At 41.2% G+C, this 23177-nt stretch overlaps 1 protein-coding gene across 6 annotated transcripts in view; it reads left to right on the top strand.

Annotated features, from left to right (window-relative positions):
• agrn (agrin) overlaps positions 1-23177 on the top strand; it is a 553557-nt gene that overhangs the window by 10978 nt on the left and 519402 nt on the right. For all 6 annotated transcript variants that reach the window (XM_028807851.2, XM_051931028.1, XM_051931030.1 and 3 more), the window contains exon 2: positions 12974-13235. In XM_028807851.2, coding sequence (XP_028663684.2) covers positions 12974-13235 — 262 coding nt within the window. The remainder of the gene's footprint in view (positions 1-12973; positions 13236-23177) is intronic.

The raw sequence follows: 23177 nt of genomic DNA, 5'->3' as shown, positions 1-23177 counted from the left end.
GAGGAAGCGTTGTGCTCTTCGGTTAATAGGGAATTAATTATGGCCTCGTGATGGAGACTTTCCTTCACAAATCAGTTGTTTGATTGATGGTCTTTGTTTTTTCTTGTAATGACTTTCAATTTTTGATTCTTATATTTGATTTGATGTAGCAAGTGTTGTTACTGTTGTTTAAAAAAGGAATTTTAAAAGCTTATCCCAGCAAGAACCACACACAAGGAAGGGGCAATCCCTGGACAGGGCACCAGTATCCAGCAGAGTGAACGCACACACATACACATACAACCCGATTTATCAATGCCAGTCCACCTTTGGACTGTGAGCGAACATGAAAACTCCATGCAGGGAGGACCCTAACTGGGAGAAGGCAGCAATCCCACTGCATCGCCATGCCAAACAATATTTTTTTTAATTACCATGCATTGTTTTTAATGGGCTTGAGGAACTTACTGGGAATATTGTCATTTAGAGAATGGGAAGCCATTTATCATAAAGGTTGAAGACCAGAATGAAGGTTTTCTTCAGGAGATGATAGCTGTGTCAAAACATTTTGTCTAAATAAAATGTTTATTAAGAATGTGATATACTGTATTTTTAAAGCATTAGTCAAGATAAAGTAATTTGGTGAGAATGCAAATGTATAGAAACTGGATACCGTTTGTTAAAAGTGATGGTTTTGGGAGTTTTGTGAATGGTTTCACCAGAAATAGCCAGTTTTGTTAAAATAAGGAATTTCATTTAAAACATGAGGCTTTTTAAAAACCCGTTTACTTCAAGCTAAAGAGATCTTGTGGTAATGTGGATGCAATAAGAACTGGAAATGTTTGTCAAAAGACAGGCCTTCTACTAAGAGAATGTGTTAATCAGAAATTGGAGTTTTTTACTAAATCACTGACTATTTTGTGGACCACTATATTTATCTGGTATGTGATAGGTTTCTTAAAGCTTTAGTCCAGATAGAGTCAAGAGTGCGGATGTACAGAAAACTGGAACTCATTCAGCAAAAAGTTCATGTTTTAGGAGAATTTGTGTAATCACGTAGTGTTTTTTATGTTTTACTGAGTTACTTTTTTTTGAATCTGAGTAATTTAACAAGAATGGAGAGCTTTAGAGAATGGGCAACCTTTTGTAAAAAACTGACAGTTTTAAGAGAATTTTAAAATTTTCTGTGAGTGCCTGTTACTTTCTTGAAAACTGCAGATTGCTTTATAGTAGTACTTTTTTGAAATATATGATACTGATTTTTATTGGAATAGAGTCATTTTGTGAGATTGTGTAATTTTAGAAAATGGAAAACCTTTTTATCAAAAAGTAGCAATTTTCTGAGCTTTGTGAATGCTTTCATCAAAGACAGGATGTTTTATAAAATGACAAACGTTTACTGCAGACATAGCACATTCTGCAGTGTGTAGTGTTGCTGACCTATGGATCTAGAGTTCTAAGTAGATAGAAAGATAGATATGAAAAGCACTATGTGATAGATAGATAGATAGATAGATAGATAGATAGATAGATACTTTATTAATCCCAAGGGGAAACTCACATACTCCAGCAGCAGCATACTGATAAAGAAAATAAAGAAAATATTAACTTAAAGAGTGATAACAATGCAGGTATACAGACAGACAATAACTTTGTATAATGTTAACGTTTACCCCCCCGTGTGGAATTGAAGAGTCGCATAGTGTGGGGGAGGAACAATCTCCTCAGTCTGTCAGTGAAGCAGGACAGTGACAGCAGTCTGTCGCTGAAGCTGCTCCTCTGTCTGGAGATGACACTGTTCAGTGGATGCAGTGGATTCTCCATAATTGACAGGAGCCTGCTGAGCGCCCGTCGCTCCGCCACAGATGTCAAACTGTCCAGCTCCATGCCTACAATAGAGCCTGCCTTCCTCACCAGTTTGTCCAGGTGTGAGGCGTCCTTCTTCTTAATGCTGCCTCCCCAGCACACCACCACATAGAAGAGGGCACGCGCCACAACCGTCTGATAGAACATCTGCAGCATCTTATTGCAGATGTTGAAGGACGCCAGCCTTCTAAGGAAGTATAGTCAGCTCTGTCCTTTCTTACAAAGAGCATCAGTATTGGCAGTCCAGTCTAATTTATCATCCATCTGCACTCCCAGGTATTTATAGGTCTGCACCATCTGCACACAGTCACCTCTGATGATCACGGGGTCCATGAGGGGCCTGGTCCTCCTAAAATCCACCACCAGCTCCTTGGTTTTGCTGGTGTTCAGGTGTAGGTGGTTTGAGTCGCACCATTTAACAAAGTCCTTGATTAGGTCCCTATACTTCTCCTCCTGCCCACTCCTGATGCAGCCCACAATAGCAGTGTCGTCAGCGAACTTTTGCACGTATGAGTATGTAAAAAAAGTATGAGTCCATGTTCTTCCAGTATCATTGTAAGTTTTCCTTCTGTAACTCCAGCTTTCCTCCCTCATCACACAGGGACGAGGACTTAGTAAACTGCTGATTTTAAATTGTGAGCGTAGTTGTGTGTGCTCAAGTGTGCCCTACAGTAGACTGGCATCCTGTTCAGGGTTGCCGCATTAGGCTTAGTCTACATGTGACCAGGAATTGCATTAAGTGGCTTTGACAATCTTAGGTTGTCCTAATTTTGGCAATGTCCTTTAGAGACTGGAACTCCACATATGTAGACTTGGTTTGTTAAAGGCTTTTGGGATTTCTTGTTCTTGTGTGTGTGTGTGTGTGTGTGTGTGTGTGTGTGTGTGTCTTGAGAATGCCGCACATTTCAATAATCTGTTTTGATTGAGGAAGAGGAAGAAAGAAATTTAAGGAAATGGAAACGTTTAGTCTAATGATGGTAGCATTAAGAATGTGATGAACACTTTCATTAGAATCTGGTCATTTTGTTGAAACTTTAAGGTTTTTTTATAGTATAATGTTTTGTAAAAAAATTCTGTTTTCAAGATCCAGTAATTTAGTAAAAATGTTTATAATAAAGGGCGGCACGGTGGCGCAGTGGTAGCGCTGCTGCCTCGCAGTTAGGAGACCTGGGTTCGCTTCCCGGCTCCTCCCTGCGTGGAGTTTGCATGTTCTCCCCGTGTCTGCGTGGGTTTCCTCCGGGCGCTCCGGTTTCCTCCCACAGTCCAAAGACATGCAGGTTAGGTGGATTGGCGATTCTAACTTAGCCCTAGTGTGTGCTTGGTGTATGGGTGTGTTTGTGTGTGTCCTGCGGTGGGTTGGCACCCTGCCCAGGATTGTTTCCTGCCTTGTGCCCTGTGTTGGCTGGGATTGGCTCCAGCAGACCCCCGTGACCCTGTGTTCGGATTCAGCGGGTTAGAAAATGGATGGATGGATGTTTATAATAAAATCAATCATTTAGAGAACAGGGCATCTTTGGGTGTATGTTTGCTGTCTGCTACATTTTGTACCTTGTTGTCTTTGTAAGAAGTGGGATGTCTCTTTTATTCTGAATAGGAATGTTAAATGAGAGCTCAGTGCTTTTACCAGCCCTTCTAACAAAGCTGCCAGAGGCTGAGGGATTCTGACCTTTTACAAAACGCACTGCTGTGTTGCATGTTCTATAAGAGTTTGAAATTTGTTGCCGTTTGTTTAGTGGGAGCTTTTCCTCCAAGATGTGCATGGTTTGTAAGTGCGGGTATTCATTTTTTTTATCACACTGAAGTGACTCTCGGTCATTAGAATCCACTTTTTAGTAACAGTGTGACTGAGCAGGTGGCTGAAAATTCTCCTAAAAGATGCTGTCTGATTACAGAAATGTAAATTTAAGTGCTGATTATGTTTCTTAAACATTAAACAGTGCAATCCATCCACCCAAACTAACAGAATTTGGAGATTTGAGGGAAACCTTAGAAAATGTAAAAAAAGGAAACACATTTTTAATAAAGCTTCAATATGTTTTCAACTATATTATAAAATATAGTTGTTATATACTATTGTGGGCCCCTTTTCTACATGTAAAATGTGCTCCATTTGTGAAAACAGTGGAAGCTTTGTTAAACGTGAACATTTTAAGTGCATTTGGATAAGAGGGCAACCATATTGTTGTCATTTTAGTCTGTGCACATGACAGAACTCTCCTTCAAATGGGTCGATTTTGTTTCAGTCTGGTTTAAATTTGTGGAGGAAGCATCTTCAGATAGAGTGCACTGAACAAAATTTGGTAATTTCCAAAACTCCTAATTTAACAAGCACTAGTGGATCTTTTGAAATCACTTTATCATACCACAGAGAAACATTTTGTGCAGCTTCAATTTACTACGGAAACTAATTTACCCTTTCAAATTTACCTTAGTGGAGGTTATTTCATTTTTTAAAGACAATACCTAACATCAGAACTAATCCTTAGTACATGTGTATGATGTCAACAGAGGCACATGCATGGGTCTGATCTTTTTAGGTGGCGTCATATTACATGATTTCTAATCACTTTGTTATGATGTTCCAATACAGTTTCATATTTCCAAAGCATCACATGCTTGATTCTCTTCCTGACTACGAGTAACCTGCTGCTTGACCATGTTGGTGCTGTATGTAAGGGTTAACAGATATGGCGAGTTAGCTGCAATCATTGGCCCTTTTTTCTATTCATATGTAACACATGCGACATTGGACAAATAAGCTCCTCTTCTGTTTGCGAGTTTATCACTGCATTCTCTGCATTGTGCGTCCAGCCGAGCGCTCATTGGCTCTTAGCTCTCGCACACACAAACTGGAACCCAGTGACTTAACACAAAATTGGTGAGTCACGGACTGGTTGGACTTCGGATGTCAGACTGCATGAGCGCCAGCCCCAGGAGCCTGCCCTGCTACTGCCTCCAACTTAGTAATGTTATACAAACAAAATTTGTGACTGTAAATCAGAGAAAAAGTCATGTAATGTGGACTTTAATGGACTTTAGACATATTGGCAGATTGTGTGCATATTTTACATTTGTGACTGAATACTTTGTGTTAATGTGAAATTTCAGTTATTTTTTATTTTAATAAATTTGCAAACATTTCTAAAAGCCTGTTTTCACTTTGTCATTCTGGGGTATTGAGTGTTGATTGCTGAGGGTAAAATGAATTGAAATGATTTTAGCATAAGGCTGCACCATAACAAAATGTGAAGAAAATGAAGAGGTCTGAATGCCTTCTGAATCCACTGCACATATAATATGTGTGTTTGTATATGTGTATATGATTATGTTACATGCCATGTCTAGTTTATTTGTATTTTTGTCTTAATGTTCTAAGGAGACATGCAAGTGCTAATTTCAAATACTATTTACACATAACAATAAACGTGACTTGAATTTAGACTGTCTAGTTCTCCTAACCTGCACATTTTTAGAATGGGTGGGGAAAACCAGTGTGGGAGAACATGCAGACTGCACATATTCTTTTTTTTGTTCCAGATTAACCAAAGAATTGTTTGAGCCCATCTTTAGATAGTGGCTTTTCAGAGATGTGTTAGAGTGCCAGGGAGGAGACTCTTCTTTAATCTGAAAAACTGTTTCCCCCTTGATTGTCAAAAAATGTTTCTTTTTTCGTTTTTTTTTTTTTCAATTCTGCCAAAAAAGTACCTCCCTCTATTTCTGTATAGCTTTGCATCTTTAAACAAAATGTAATATTGGATTGGGGAATTGGAATAAACACCATTTATAAATTTCTACCTAATAAAGTTATCCAGACCTGCATTGTGTGAAAAGATAATTGTGCCCCCTTGTTCACTAACTCTAACAGCTGACCAAAGTTAACTGTAGTTAACGTCAGCTGACTGAACACAGCCAGACCATGAATGTCCTGTGGAATGTACACTTCACAGTGTACTGACCCTTATTATGAGAGTGAAGTGATCACCACAAGGTTTCAAAAGGAACCCTAGGCCTTGATCAGAGGGAATTTCAGAAGAGACATGAAAAATATTTGTTGAAACTTAACAATCAAAAGCAGGTTGCATAGTAAGATTCTTCACTGCACCATACTGAGAGGCATTATCTCCAAATGGTGAACATTTGGAACAGTGGAGACCTTTCCCAGGAATGGCCACTCTGCCAAAATTCCCCAGGACAGATGATGACTTATTTAAAAAGTCACAGAGTATCCCAGAAGATCACCCAGAGAACTGCAGACCTCTCTAGCCTTAGTTAAGAACAGTGTTCATAACTCTATGATAAGAATGAGACAAAGTCAGAAATTGGGATTCATGGTAGATTGGCAAGGCAGAAACCTTTGCAATCCAAGAGTAATATCAGTGTTCATTTCTCATTTGAAAAGAATGGCCTGAATGACTCATTAGCATTTTGAATTAATGTTTTATGGATAGACAAGTCAAGCGAAAGTAAAGTAAAGTTCTTTGGACAACTCGGGTCCAACTACTGTATGTCTGGCATTTGGCAGTATGAACATCATACCTACAGTATAGTAAAACATGGAGGTGATAGTGTAATGGTGAGGAGATGCTTTGAAGTCTTGGGACCCGGAACACTTGGCATTATTGAAGGAATCATGAATTCAACACTTTACCAGAATATTCTTAAAGGGAATATCCGTTCACCTGTTTGGGCCCTGAAGCTGAAGTGAAATTGGGTTAGGCTGCAGGACATTGACCCAAGTCACAAAAGTAAGTCAGGAGAAAGGAAATTAAAGTATTGGAGTGGCCTCATTGAGGTCCTGACTTGAAGCCAATAGAGATGTCAGGACCAGAAACGATCAGTTCTTACCAATGTGTCTGAATTGGCGCTGGGAATTGATTTTTTAAAAAAATATTAATCACATAAACGTGTGTAATTTATTGCAATTCATCGCACCTAACAATAAAACGTAATTATAATTTTAATACATAAATCATGATGTAACTACACACTGAATCAAAAAATTAATGTAGAATCAACACAAAGGAATTAAAAAAAATAATAGCATAGTTTAAACTTAAGCAATGACCCTAAACCTGAACTTTTTACAAAATACCACTTGAGCAAGTACAACCTGAATTTGAATGCCTTCCTAAAAGGCAAGTTGAAAAGAAGGCAATTAGAAAATGAAGCCAATGTATTATCACATTGGCATAGCATATAAGACACCAACGTGTCAAAGTAAAAAAACGGTTGAAATGACTGTTGACTGTGAATGCACCACTAAAGCATCTCTTAAATGGACATACATTAAAACTTGTATTAAAACTCTTCAAATACTATTCCTCAATTGTTCATCACCATCAACAATTGAAAGCTATATTCTACACAAGCCATTTCTTTTGCCGCCCCCTTGTCCTGCTCTTTCGGATACTTTAACGTGTCTAAGAGATTTAGTGCTTTTGTGCTTGGTAGAATCGTGGTGTTTATTGCTGCTAAAGGTTCTGCAACCAAGTGATGAAACAGTGGGGGCAATTACTTTTTCACATGGGTGATAGTGTGATATTGAATAACTTTGTGCCTTGAATAAAGATAGTAATGATTTATAAACTATTGTGTGTTGTGTTCCGATTACCTTTCTGTAATGCTGCATTTTGTTTAAAGGCTTAAGGACGTTCACTGTGTAAAATATGAAAAAAGAGGATATTAAGAAGGGGCAAATTTTTCACAGTACAATTTTTTCCTTGCTTTCAATTTTCTATTTTATTTGTACTTTGGCTTGATGCCCTTGAATATCACAGATGATAAGCTGAGAAGTAGGAGATCTGATCTGTGTGATGCCCCACAGTCCATGGCATGCTGGCTGCTGACCACGCTGGGTATCACCACTCGTCCCATGAACACATTGAAGCCAGAGGGCTGCCATGGAGTTAACCTTTTCACCGGCACAGTAGGAGGTCTCTGTCTCACCATCTGTTACAGTATTTCTCACCAGGAGGCAAACACAGCTTTTGCCAATCTTGCCTTCCATAAACTGAATTCTCACTCGTTTTATGTTGTTTTGGGTTTTTTATGGCAGCCCCCTCACTCCCTGAACCTGTGGTCATGCAGAGTAGGGCACTTAGGCCATGACAGACTGCTGGTGAGTTGTTAGTTGTGAGCTGAGAGTTGTGGATTATGAGTCTGCAGGTGCTTGGCATGATAAGCGGTGGTGGGGGAAGGCTGGTGTGGTCAGCGGTAGCATGGCTTTTTAAAATGGAGGTGCGTTTTAATTAGATCAGCATGATGCATGGGGTTAGTTTGAAAAGTGTCTCCAACCTGGGCTGATATGTGGGCTTTGTCTTATCGCAGTCCTGAAAAAGCAAATGAACAAAATTGTCACTTGAAGTTTAGCAAAGTAAAATAATAAACAAATGAATTGGGCATTGTACTTCATATCACCTTCACTAAGTGCAAGCACAGAGCTCTGTAACAAGTTCTCAGGAAAAATGCAAGTATGAATTTTACAAATGACTAAATATAGAATTAGTACACACAAATATACAGATTTGATAAAGCACAGAAAAATAAAGTAGAAACCAATTCACGTTAATGGAAGGCAATAGTATCTGTTCGTTAATTAATTGTTGAACTACGGCCAGTTGAAGCACTTGATGTGGCACCGTGGTTAGTGTTGCCGCCACATGTCTCCAGTGATATGAGTTGAAGCCCTGGCCCAGTCACAGTCTGTGTGGACACTGAATGTTCTTGTATGGGTTTTTCTTCAAGTACTCCAATTTCCTCTTGTACACTGACTGGAAGGCTTCATAATTTAGGATCTGCCCCTGTCAAGTCTTTTATGTGATGAGGAGTTGTTGGGTGGTTAGGCATTTGGAACTCAGGAAATAAGTTCTAGGAGCTAGTCTCTTTAGAAATTACCCCCTTGTATCCACTTCTGACCCCTCCTGCTGTGCTGTCATGTTGTTATAGTAGGACACTAATGACATTATCCCACTATTTCCACCAGTATGTAGTGTTTAATCTCTGCATCTATAAAGCTTTGTTTTTCCAGCCACAGTCATGAAAGTTGGGCACACAGGTGTTTCTTACCTTAAGTCAGTTTTTTGACATATACATTTTGGCCTTGGCAGAAGGGACAGGCTGGGGTCAGAGCAAGCATAAGCAGATATATAGAGAAACAGCCCTATGTAGGGTGAGATTGTGATCTCATTGTTAGCATGCTTGCTTTTCAATCAAGAGACCGAGGTTCAATTCCCACCCATTACATTTCATGTTTTCCTCAGTTTTTGTCATGGCTGCAGGCTGTTCTGAGTGGAGCTATTCTGTATTTGTGGTTTTCTCTCCAGTAGTAATAATGGTTCTGTACTAAAGAAGTGCAAGTAAGAATTTAACTGTACTCATAACAATAATAGATAGATACCTGTAGATAGATAAATACTTTATTAATCCCAAGGGGAAATTCACATACTCCAGCAGCAGCATACTGATACAAAAAACAATATTAAATTAAAGAGTAACAAAAATGCAGGTAAAAACAGACAATAACTTTAAATAATATTAACGTTTACCCCCCCGGGTGGAATTGAAGTGTCGCATAGTTTGGGGGAGGAACGATCTCCTCAGTCTGTCAGTGGAGCAGGACAGTGACAGCAGTCTGTCGCTGAAGCTGCTCTTCTGTCTGGAGATGACACTGTTTAGTGGATGCAGTGGATTCTCCATAATTGATAGGAGCCTGCTGAGTGCCCGTCACTCCGCCACAGATGTCAAACTGTCCAGCTCCATGCCTACAAAAGAGCCTGCCTTCCTCACCAGTTTGTCCAGGCGTGAGGCGTCGTTCTTCTTGATGCTGCCTCCCCAGCACACCACTGCGTAGAAGAGGGCGCTCGCCACAACCGTCTGATAGAACATCTGCAGCATCTTATTGCAGATGTTGAAGGACGCCAGTCTTCTAAGGAAGTATAGCCGCCTCTGTCCTGTCTTGCACAGAGCATCAGTATTGGCAGTCCAGTCCAATTTATCATCCAAATGACCCTATAAATGCAACACGCCTGACAGTAGTAATGTATGGTGGTACATAATTGTGATTACTTCTTATCTATCTGCTTTCTCACCCAGCAGTGCCAGGTAACTGAGCTAATTAAAATAGTAAATCAGGACCAGGACCCGTGTGTGAACTCTTCATTAACTTAATCAGTTTAGTACCTGTAGGATATTTAAATGCCTGTGCCAGTTCTACCCGTGTTATGAGGCAACACAACACCTCAGAAGCAGCAGGTGACCTTCCTAGGCCCTAATCCCTTTTCATTTTAAATTCCTTCCTACACATATTCAGAGGGTGGGGAAAGAGGTGGACACCAAGCAGCACTTTGATGACCAAAATGGACACGGACCAAGGCTGTCGGATTTCCTCCGTTTACAAAGTCATTTGGTTTCCGTCCATTTTCTGTGCAGGGCTTTTCAAGATAAAAGAAAAACTCAAAGGGAAAATCATGGAAGTACACTGAGGAAAACGGGGCGGGGGGGGGGGGGGGGGGGGGGGGGGGGTAAATGAGATCAAATAAATACTTTGAAATAAACAGAAACCTTTCCAACACTACTGCATATAGTATAACACTAAAACTACAATAAGAACATGATGTTAAAACATTCATTACCCTGCCAGGGGGGTAGCACCCTGTCCGGGTGTTGTGCCAGCTTTCCCATGACTCTGCTCTGGATACGTGGGTTTAAATAATGGATGGATGGACAAAAGGTATTCTTAAATAGATATGTAAACCAATCATTGAAATGTGTAGTCATTCTTTTGAGAAAATGGAAATGACTCAGAAGAGATACATCAGAGAGAAATCAAGCTCAAGCTTGAAGTGATAAACCATCTACATTTTCTGTCCACATATTCACTTTAAAGTGCTGGGGTGCCAGTGCCTGTCCCAGTACCATCAGCTATAGTCTGTCTTGTATCCGAAGTGCCAGGAGTTGACCTTGACACTCAGTAAGCCTGGACTGGACTATTTGGGGCTCAAAAAACGAAGCAAGGAAGTGGGAGCCTCCTGAAAGAGTTAAAGCTACGATGAATAAATACTATAAGACCAAATAATTCCCAGACAGGGTGCCAGCCTTTTTCATGGCACATTCCTGCACACTTGCATATTGATTAATTATACAGATGGATAAAAAAGAGTGACGAACTCTACTGTATATAATAGACAAATATGGCAAATGTGTTGTTAGTTTTTTTTTTTTTTCAAGTGAGAAGACGGAAGTTTTGAGGTATATTCCCTAATTATGGCACTAGAGTGGTGACATGTCAGCACATGCAAATAATAATTTCAGTGTGCTATGTACATGTGATAATAATGACCCTATAAACCTGTAATTCATTAACTTTATTCATTCATTTGTTAAACCCACTTGACCTGTCACCGCTAGTTATCGGCTGTACATGTAGAATCAGAGTACACAGTGTGGGAAACAGCCCGGACACAGACAGACAGATATCATTATGTCACCCAACACACGTTTATTTTGCAATATGTACAAAAATATGAAGCACACACGCCAGTGCCACAGCACCAATCACCCCACAGGTCCAGGCCCTTCCACAATGCCTTTCCTCTCTTCAGGCCTCCTCTTTCCTCTCCCAGACCTCGTCCTCTTCCACCCGACTCCAGCCCTGAATGAAGGGAGGCGGCCCCTTTTATTGTCCCCCGGATGTGTACCAGGTGTGTTCCGGCAATCTTCCATCGACACGCCCCAGTGCCGGCTGCATCCCCGAAAGCACTCTGGGTGTCCCTGCTCCTCTTCCCCCCAGCACTTCCTGGTGTGGTGGAAATGCTGAGGTCTAGGGCTATCCAGGCATTGGGGCGCCTCCTGGCGCTGACTACGGACCCCTACAGGGTTGAGCTTCAAAGCTGTGTGCCCAAAGCAACCAGGGCGGTCGTCTCCTCGTGGTCTGGAGGAGGCACAAGCCCTCTTCTGGTCCTCTTGGGTGTCCTGGCTGGGTATCACCCCCAGCCGTGTGCCACAACAGCAAGGACCCCCTTCCTCCCATACCCCCTATCTAGACAACTGTCCATTGTTGGAAAGAACCACAAACACACTTACTGTATATTGACTACTCACTCACTCACTCACTCACTCACTCACTCACTCACTCACTCACTCACTCACTCAGTTGCTCGCGCACTCCCCTACTTGCTCACTCTTTTGTTTACTCAATTTGTCACTAGCCTACTCACTCACCTATTCTCTCATGCACACAGTCATTTGCTCGGTTACTTACTCACCTTCTTGCTCATTCATTTGCCTATCATTCACTCACCCGCTCACTCCCATCACTTGCTGCCTCGCTTACTCGCCAGCCTACTCACCTGTTCACTTGCTCTCTCACTCACTCTCACCATCACTCACCTACTCACTCACCTTTCCTTCCTATCACTCACTCCATCACTCGATTGCTTACTTGCCTAGTGACTTGTTTGCTTGCTCACTTGGCTCTGCACTCACTTGCTCACTCTATCACTCAACTACTCAGTTCATTCACTCATACACTCATATGCTTTCTTGCTTATTTGCCTACTTGCTCACTCACTCCGTCCTTCACTTGCCTACTCACTCGCTCACTCACTCACCTGCTGCACTACAAGAACCAAAGCAGGGTGGGATGCCAGTCCATTCATGTATACACCAACTCTCGTTCATTCTCTTTCTGAGCTTCACTTAGTCCAGTCCAGGATAACTGAGAGCCAAAAACCTATCCCTGGCACAACGGGCACAAGGCAGAAAACAGACATGAACAGGGCAAAATCCCAAAAACACTTGGTCTTTCCTTCATATATTTTGAACTTGTTAAGAACTTAATTGTTGTGTGGACCAAGCGCCTATACCAAGCAGCACTACCAAAACTTCCATCAGTGGATGCACTCATACCCAAGCTAATTTGGGAGTGAAGTGCCTTGAGAAAATCTGTTTATATTGGGATAAAATACAGAGCATACAGAAAAGCAAAAAGCTAAGACTCGAACCCAGGTCCCAGTAGCACTGTACCACTATGTCAATCAATGTATCTGTATACTTGAAATAAAAAAAGAAGACAACAAGTGTGAGAACATGGATCACCTAGACTGACTTGTGTCTCATTTTCCACCCTCAGGTCAGAGTATGGCGATATCTGAAAGGCAAAGGTGTGGTCACCAATGACATCCTGCTTGAAGGAGGAAATAAGGTGATGATCGGAGGCTTTGGGGACCCTGAAATCTGTGACAATCAGGTGTCCACCGGCGACACACGGATTTTCTTTGTCAATCCAGCTCCTAGCTCCATGTGGCCTATCCACAAAAATGAGCTTATGCTCAACTCCAGCCTCATGAGGATTACGCTGCGCAACCTGGAGAACGTGGAGCACTGCGTTGGAGGTGAGTGAGCAGTCCAGCATTGTGGTCTCACAGGGCCTGTGTGGTGGTTTTCTGGGTGGTTTATTGGTCATTTAGTTTTCTGACATTAGGTTTAGATCCTCCCAGTGGTCTTGTGTTTTCTGGTAGCATAAATGAAAGCCAATCTATGCTTTCAAAGTTTTGTTCAGGGGAGGGGTGGCACAGTGAAGATCTTGCAGTAAGTAATTCAGGTTGATGTCGTTCAGTAATGTCTTGATACAGACTCTCAAATGGTTTTGTTTGATTCTTTATTTTTGGTAAACTGCCTGTTATTATCACGCCCGGCCACATGTGCTCGAGTATGAGTGTCAAAGTGCCAGTCAAAGAAATCAAAAGAGGTTTATCTCCTTCTGACCAGCCCTGGGAAAGCATGTCACCAATGGCAGGGGGCATCTTTCACCGAGGCGGGAATTGAATCAACTATAAAAAGCGGTGTCCAGCTAATTTTGGGTTGACCCTGTATTGGCTTAAAATGAATGAATGAGTGAGTAATAGTGTGTCATGTACTGGAATTAGTTGGTTCATAAAATTAATTAGCGAGTGTTAAGTGGGTTTATACAATGAATGAATGAATATGGGTTTGTGCCCAAGGATCCTGAATTATAGTAATTGAGCTCATAAAATGAATGAATGAAATGTACTGAAATTGGTGGGTTAATTACATTAATCAATCAGTGAGTGTTACATGTGTGTACATGAGTGTATCTCTTGTGCTGTAGTAAGTGGGTTAATACAGTGAATTTATGAATGAATAAATATTTGCATGAGTCTCATTAAATTCTATGGATTTGTAAAGTGAAATATGTTTTTGAATAATTTAATAGAGTGGATAAATGAATGAATGAGTGACTGAATGTGGGAGTGTGAAATAGTGTTAAAGCAACCGGTCTCTTGGCTTGTTGAGAAAGCGCTCTGCTAGTCTTGGTCCTCGGATTTGTAGTAAGTGGACTAATGGAATGAATGAATGTGACAATAAACATGATTATCCTGTTTTAAGTGAAGTGTATTTATTCAATGAATGTGAGTGAGTGAGAAAAGGAGTGTTATTTGCTGAATGTAATTGTGTCAAATAAATCAATGAATATGAGTGTGTACAAAGATGTTGTACATGGGACCACACCATAAGGGCATGAGTGTTCCAAAATGGAATTAGTGGGTTAGTAAAACGAAATAACGAGTACCTATATTGAGACGAATGGTTGTAAAAAATGAATAAATATTGGTGTGCGCCTATGGATTCTATACTGTAGTAAATGAGCTCATAAACGTAAAGAAGGAAGTATACTGTAGTTACAGTAGTTGGCTTATAACATCCATCCATCCATTGTCCAACCTGCTGAATCCGAACATAGGGTCACGGGGGTCTGCTGGAGCCAATCCCAGCCAACACAGGGCACAAGGCAGGAACCAATCCCAGGCAGGGTGCCAACCCACCGCAGGATACACACAAACACACCCACACACCAAGCACACACTAGGGCCAATTTAGAATCGCCAATCCACCTAACCTGCACGTCTTTGGACTGTGGGAGGAGACCGGAGCGCCCGGAGGAAACCCACGCAGACACGGGGAGAACATGCAAACTCCACGCAGGGAGGACCCGGGAAGCGAACCCAGGTCCCCAGATTTCCCAACTGCGAGGCAGCAGCGCTACCCACTGCGCCACTGTGCCGCCCTTATAACAACAGTAATCAATTAATGAGTGTTATGTGTACACATGTCTCCTGTACTGTAGTAAATGACCTTGTTATAATGAATGAATGAATATGTGACTGTGTATATGACTAGTCTTTATCAAAACTAATCAGTATTGTAATAAGTGGGGAATGTATGAAAGAAAGAATGAATAAATGCACACAAGTATCCTTTATTAAAGCAAGTGAACAAATGATTGGCAGTGGTCTTGTGAGGGTCAGACACCATCCCCACCGTCTGTTCTCTGCACTCAGGCAAACACCCACTGCAGGTTAATTTTATAGGTGTCTATGAACCCAACATCTTTGGATTGGGCAGTGAGCTGCATCAGATCCAAATGGACATGATGAGAACATGTAAACGCCACTCAGAACCAGATAGGGAACTGAACAAGTTTCCTTGAAGTTGTGAGGCTGTTACCCTAATCAGCTGGTATTGCACACATCCAGCTGTGAAGAGCATCATCCATGGGATTCCCACAGTCTGAATTCTCTTTTGGACCCTGAACTTGCCAGGGCATTCAAGTTCCATCATGTCATTCTTCTGGGATATTAGGAGATCTCAGGGATGTGCCTGCTAACAGACTTGCATTTCATGACTCTGTTGTGTTGAAGCAGTTATTATGTTGACTGTGACAATGAACATTCTGATTCACTGTTGCCACGGAAACCACAGCAGCACATAAGGGATCAAAGGGGGGCACAAGCTGGGAGGGGGCCTCTTTGCTTTTTGCCATTGAACCTGAAGTAACAGGCTGCCTCCATCTTGGGGCATTGTACTTGGAGCTTCTTAAAACAGAGCGCCCCTCTCAGGTGGACTTCAGTGGTTCACTGATCAAGGCTTTTGAATGACATTCGACTTAATTCCCCAACATTGTTTTGGCCCCTGCTCACAGGAAGTGCAGCTGATGGACAACATTACTCCCCGTGTATCTTTGTTAATACGTTTTTAGAAGTGTACAGGTAGCACTACAACAGCTCAGTGCTTGGACCTGGATTTACTTCATGCCTGGAATATGTGAATTTGCTTATCTCCCTCCATGTTCACATACACTTGTCTCCACAGAACAAAGACTTGTTGTTGATTGGATTGATGGCTCTAGATTAGCCTTGTGTGAGTAGATGTATATGAGTGTGTTTGTGTGCACCCTGAATGGAAAAGCTGTAAATGGGGATTTAGATGGAAATCATTACTAAGGTGTAGGAAATAGAGATGGCAAATCTCACTACTACGCTTATTATCACCCTGATTTATTCGTTTTAATTCTTTTTGGGGGAATGCACTTTATAATTCCCTTTGAAAGGTGCTATATGGATTTAAAAAATCGGAGTAGAAATTTTATGCTCACAGTGCGGCGCAGTGGTAGCACTGCTGCCTCGCAGTAAGGAGACCCGGGTTCACTTCCCTGGTCCTCCCTGCGTGGAGTTTGCATGTTCTCCCCGTGTCTGTGTGGGTTTCCTCCGGGTGCTCCGGTTTCCTCCCACAGTCCAAAGACATGCAGGTCAGGTGCATTGGTGATTCTAAATTGGCCCTAGTATGTGCTTGGTGTGTGGGTGTGTTTGTGTGTGTCCTGCGGTGGGTTGGCACCCTACCCAGGATTGGTTCCTGCCCTGTGTTGGCTGGGATTGGCTCCAGCAGACCCCCGTGACCCTGTGTTCGGATTCAGCGGGTTGGAAAATGGATGGATGGATGGAGTAGAAATTTTATGCTCACAGGGCGGCACGGTGGTGCAGTGGTAGCACTGCTGCCTCGCAGTAAGGAGACCCGGGTTCGTTTCCCTGGTCCTCCCTGAATGGAGTTTGCATGTTCTCCCCGTGTCTGCGTGGGTTTCCTCCGGGTGCTCCGGTTTCCTCCCACAGTCCAAAGACATGCAGGTCAGGTGCATTGGCAATCCTAAATTGTCTTTGGTGTGTGTCTGTGCATGTGCGGTGGGCTGGCGCCCTGCCCAGGATTTGTTCCTGTCTTGCGCCCTGTGCTGGCTGGGATTGGCTCCAGCAGACCCCCATGACCCTGTATTAGGATATACCGGGTTGGATAATGATTGACTGACTGACTGACTGACTTTGTGCTCAATGACATTCATTCAAATAATGTACAGTATTTACTGCATACTTGAAGAAAAGTAAAAATGAAACTTCCCCTCTGTCTTTTATACACACTATAATGTTTGAGGGATTGTATACACTTTTTAAAACTGATATGCAAGTTTGCACATATTCAGCATTTGTACTATACAGTAGCCATTATGAATGTAGAGAAAAGTCAAGCAAAATGACACCTTTTATTGGGTTATTTTTAGTTAGCCAATAAAAGATGTCATTTTGCTTGACTTTTCTCTACTGTACAGTATGTATTTATGAAAAAGCTCAAGAAGCTATGGAGGTTCCTGTGGCAGATTTTTAAAGGGAGGATAGTCACTGAGGCTCAGGAGCACATTGGTGAAGGAGATGCCAATCAAAGTTTAGGGGGTGAAGCCTCATGTTACTTCAATATCTTTCTTAGCCATCCTAAGGGTTTGGGGTGTGATGTGGTGTGGAGTTTGACATTGAAGCTGATTGAATGAGACCGAGCACTCAGTCACCAGAATGTGTTCCGCTTTGCATAGCTTACTGTATGAACACGTAGTGGAGTTCCCCTTTAGCCTATACTGCTTTTGAGGGCCCTTGTAATCACAGTGAAAAATGTGCATCCTTGGATGGGATGTGGTGTGATAACTTCATAATGCAGGTAGAAAACTTCATTTTGACCAGTCTTGTTACATATTTATATTTGTAAACATTGGTTTACCTGTTTACTGTTCAGTACTGGCTCATTGTGTGACCCTGAGATGTCATGATCTGGTGTTTGTTTTTCAATCTGATGTATTTTTATGATCTGTCATGGTTCTGTCCTGGGCTGAAGTGTTTTTTTCTGTTTATTTAACTTTTTTGTTGTTTAATGTATGTTAAAGTGTTTAATGTATATCTAATACTTCCATTAGTGGTAGTGTTGTGTATGTGTTATATTCATATAATATTGTGATGCATATTATTTTGCTATGTTCTAATATGTTAAGAATATATGTGGTTTCATTTGATGTGTGCCCTGTCCCTTATTCGTGGAGTCCAAGGAGGCAGGGCCACCTGATTTTGCAGCCACACCCAATGGTATAACTGGAAAAGCTGCTGTGGCATTTTTAAATTAGATTCCTGTTTCCATCGTGCTATTCTCATTTTAATTTTTTGGATTTTCGATATCTTTGCCCCTGCATTTATTCAGTGTACTGTTTTGGCGATATTCAGATTTGTTTGCTTTAGGCCTTGCCTTTTGGTAAATACATTGTTAAATATTCAAGAAAGTTTTGTTTTCATTTGGCTAGAGGTTTTATGGGTTTTCCCCTCTCCTTTTTGTTATTGTGAACATTACAACATGTTTTGAACTTTGAAATGTTATGACCTGGGGCCTCATGTATAAACGGTGCGTATGCACAAAAATGTTGCGTAAGAACGTTTCCACGTTCAAATCGCGATGTATTAAACCTAAACTTGGCATAAAACCATGCACATTTCCACGGTAGCTCATACCCTGTCGTACGTAAGTTCTCCGCTCGGTTTTGCAGACTGGCGGCACCCAGCGTCAAAGCAGTGCTACTGTTCTAAGCAATTCTTCTTTGGCTAAGCTCTCCTTTTCAGGGGTGGGGTTTGATTTGTCTTCAATTTTGTTTTGTTATAAATTGATCTATTTGTATGGAATGATTACAATAAAAATCAATAAATAAAATTTAAAAAAAAAAAAAAGCAGTGCTACTGTTCCTGTGTGGTTATCCTTTCTTTTTTAGATCCACATCCCTGATGCGGCTTTATAAATACACTGAAATTAACCGCATATTGTTTATTAGTTTAATGCATCTGATTGTAATTAACCTGTAACAATATAATGGTCGACAGAATGGTCAAACTATTCCAAATACCATAACTGCTTTAGCGTTCTTACTCTCACTGCACCTTCTTCTACTTCTTTCAGCGTCTCCCGTTAGGTGTTGCCACAGCGGATCATCATTTTTCGTATTACTCTCACTGCACCACTCGGAGTGTTTATATCACTGTATCTGAGTGTGAATTACAGCTGTACAGCAGCTGATCGTAAAGAGAATTATCGGCATACAGCATCAAGCACACACTTGACTCAGCCATTCGCTATTTGAACTGCTCTCATCCTACAAACGCTTCAGAGTCTTTCCTGTACTGATCTCGCGGTTCAGAAACAGTTTCATCCCAAGAGCTCTCAACGCACTCCAATCAGTCCATCAAGTGCTCCTTGTAGAACTGTTTGTATTTATAAGTACAATTACCTCACTGTAAACTTGCGATGCAGTTATAATATTGCACAACCTAAGTCATTTTATAAAGTGCGAATTTACATATGATGACGATATAATTTTTAAGATGAAATGCAGCAAAATATGTTTATTATATTATACAGATAAAACTTTAACTACATGGTGCCGCAGTGCTAGCGAGGAACTGCAGCTTCGTTCACGGATTGTTCCTGCCTCGTGCTGAATTGTTGCTGTGGCTGGCGCGACACTGGAAGGATAGATGGATAGAATAATTAAACACGTACTACGAAGATATTTCAATGTTCCTTAAAAGTTTTGAAGAATCGGCGTTCTAAGCTTACAGATGGCTTAACGTCTATTACAGAGCTGATTGTGTGGTGATTAGGTATTTGGAGAAAGAAAAGTAAGGACAGGAATTGGGGGTTAGTAGGTTTGAAAGAGACAGTACTGCTACCATAAAGTATTTCATCAAAGGTCGTGCATGGCGCAGCAAGCATCTTGAGTGAGACATGAACAATCACTGCTCCACCGTGTTCCCATGTTTAATAACATGCTTTAACTCCTATCATCATGAAAATGATATCATGTATACTTCAGAGAGCTGTAATATTACGAATGTAATGGATTCTGTGTCCTGTCGGAGAAAGATAAAGCCTGGAGTGATTCACGCACATAGAAGATCAAATACAAAACAAAGCATTTAACATGCTACTTTAGATAACGATGGGACTTGAGAAACTAGTAAATTAAACGATTTTAAGATGAAGTTTATGATGTTCTACTTTAATGATAAAATTAACTACGTGATTAAAGTGGAAATTTCCAGATTAAAGTTGACATTTCGTGCTTTTTTCACACTGTGTGCCTTTTTTTTCTCTGTACCCTAATAAGCTTTCATATGACACTAAGACGGTGGGCTACAACTCGCCTTTTCACTGCGACTTTGATATGTGACAACTTCTTTTTTATTTTGGGCTCTGTGCGACTTTGTGAACTTGAGCTTTCGAGTTTCTCCGACACGCTATGTCACTCGATCAACTTCCTTTTGTTGTTTATACCACTGTTTAAACCAACAAATAGTACGTTTTTTCTTGCCTCCACTTGGTATTCGCTGAAATTCTTCTATTTTCCCTCCTACTTTTGACATTGTCTTTTCACAGAAGGCTGAAGCTTAAGGGATATTTATATTGATTTGCATATTCAAAGAGGCGTAATTCTGGGAGGAGTTGGGGCAGGACAGCAGGCGCATGCACGTGCGTTAATTTTCATGCTGACTGGGATTTATGTAGCGGAAGAACGTGGAAGCTGGCGTTCACACAGATTTATGCATCTGGATTTTTTTGTGCGTAAGCACATTTCCACATTTGTGCTTCCGTCATGTTATAGTGCGAATTCTGCGCACGGCGTTCTGCATGAGGCCCCTGGTGTTTAATTTGAATTTCCTACAGTTTGTCCTTGACATCTTAAAACAATTCAAACTTTTTGTTTTATGGGTTTTAGAAGTGAAGGAATCTGTTCATCACTTTGTATTTTGAATCTGGAGAATTTGAATGGTGTTCAAAAGTAAACAAATTTTCCTATAGTGCTGTCTTGTTTTTGTTATGGGTGCTACTATTTTGAGCACCTGTCATTCGGGAAGCATGACGATGTCTTCAAAAAATTGGTCCAAGTGACATCTTCAGCGACAGAGTGTTCATTGTCCAAATGTGCAGGTATAATCTCATGCCTATTGTTTTTTGTTTGAGCATTTAAAAGAATCTCAGGGTTTGAACTCTTCTCTGCCCCTCAACAAAGATTTATATCTAAAATATTTGGCTTTGCCTCAGTTCACTATTTTAAGTTTTGACATTCTTGTTCTGATTTTTTTACTTAACGATTTTTGTCTCATATCCGGGGCTGTGCTACTAAATCTTGTCTTACCAGTTTTAATCATGATCATTTTTTTTTTTTTTTGCTATCCATCTTTTGATTCAATCTCTTTTCATGATGACTGCTGTTCTGTGCAGTCAGTATACAAAAGCCTTAGCCTCATTTTGGGCCTGTGCAGGCCTGAAACCTTGCATTTTGAGTTTGGAGCTAGTTTGCCTTGAGGGTTTCTGGCTCTTTTGTTACAATTCTCTGCCTACAGTTTTTGTCTCATAATCCAGGATTATGCTACTATATCTTGTTTTACTGATTTTGACCTTGGCAAGATATTTTTTTACAGCGCTTCTTATGATCCCATCTCTATTTAAACCGACTACTGCTCTGTGAAGTCAGTACATAAAAGCCCTAACCCCATTTCGGGCCTCTTTTGAGTTTGGAGCTTTTCAGTCTTGGAGGTGAAGCCTATCCAGTAGGCTCAGACCACAACTAAGTGCAGGTCTGGCCTTTTGTGTGATTCTTTTGAAAGGCCTTCTCCCCGTTTTGTGCTTCATTGTGGCAGAAGGCCACAACAAATTAATTTTTTCCTGTGCTGCCATTTGTTTTTTCTTTTTTTAAGCATTTATGCTGTTGTTAGGCATGACAACCAGGAGTGTGCAATGTGTGCACTTTCTCATCATCCAGGTTTTTGGAAAATTCTAGTGCCTAGTTCATGAGTTTGATTCATTTTGGCAACAATTTTTTTTCTGTTTTACAATTACAATTTTGGATTGTATTCTGGGTTTTGTCATTAAATTCTAGTCTTGCTGATTTTGGTCTTGGCTTGCTTTCTCATTACAATCAATCTCCTGCTTTTCTTTTCTCTTTAAACTGCTGTCACCCAGTGACTGCAGTCATTTACCTGCCGATGCTCCAGTTCTACAAATATGGACAAAAATGATCTATTGCGATAATCACCCATCTGGGTGCCAAGCCTATTCTAAGGCTCGACAGCTAGGTTATCGGTAAACCAACACTGACCAGCCCTCAGCCATGCTAGCTGCCTCTGCTTGTGTAATTCTAGCTTGCTAGGGAACACCTTCCTTTGTTCGATGTTTGCCCTACGGCTCGGATTTCCGGTGCCTCTCACACACTGGCTTGCTGAGGGGACTTTGACAAGGTGTGCAGAGCTGAGCATTTTATTATAATCTGCTCCAAACCCCCAACCCCCTCACCCTTAGCTATCCAAGGTGCACTAGGAGAAATGTTCATAGTTTGCAAGATAGCTTGAAGGACGCCCGCTGTGAAGTCCGGTCTGTATGGAGACATGCTAGGGAGTTTCTTATAGCATCTCTATGCGCAAAGAGATGTGAGAATCTGGTACAAAGTACAGTGATATGAAGTGGAAGAAGAATCCCTGACAACCTTTAAGCAGTATCTAGATGTGATATTGGGAGAGCTTAGCAGTTCGCTAAACTAACAAGCCCGATGGACTAAATGATCTCTTCTCCTTTGTCAAATTTCTTATGTTTCTTATGTTTCTAAGGAGCTGGGGAGGTTGAACTGGGGTGGCAGTGGGCGATTGAAGGAATCCAGTTACTGCTGAGAGGGAGAAGCAAACAATGTGAGTGAGTTTGTTTAGGGTGGGGACCACAGCACACTCACATTACCTGGCACCACAGTTTGCTTATATCTGCAATGGATGGCACTTTCAGCTATTCTGGTTTTTGTATATTTTGCGTCATTGGGTACCTGTGATAGTTAGTATATACTTCAGTGGGTACCACAGTTGGGTTGCACTTCAAGCCATTTTTCAGAGAGAGTGTAGTCTTAAAATACAAAGAGTTGATGCATGGCACTTGTGCACTCCAACTGATACAGTTTCACCTGCTGACCTCGAGGTGCTGGTGTTGACATGATGGTATGGAGGCTCTTCATCTGCCAATAGATACCCCTTCAGCCAGTACATGATAGGGGTTCAAGGTTTAAGGTTAACTTTTATTTCTGAAGTGCACAGCAGAATAAAATTGCATTACCCGTCCCAATTATGAGCAAGCATAGCTAACAG

Source organism: Erpetoichthys calabaricus, chromosome 8, assembly GCF_900747795.2.
Source record: "Erpetoichthys calabaricus chromosome 8, fErpCal1.3, whole genome shotgun sequence".
Lineage (NCBI taxonomy): Eukaryota > Metazoa > Chordata > Cladistia > Polypteriformes > Polypteridae > Erpetoichthys > Erpetoichthys calabaricus.
This window is presented reverse-complemented; position numbering and strand designations above follow the sequence as displayed.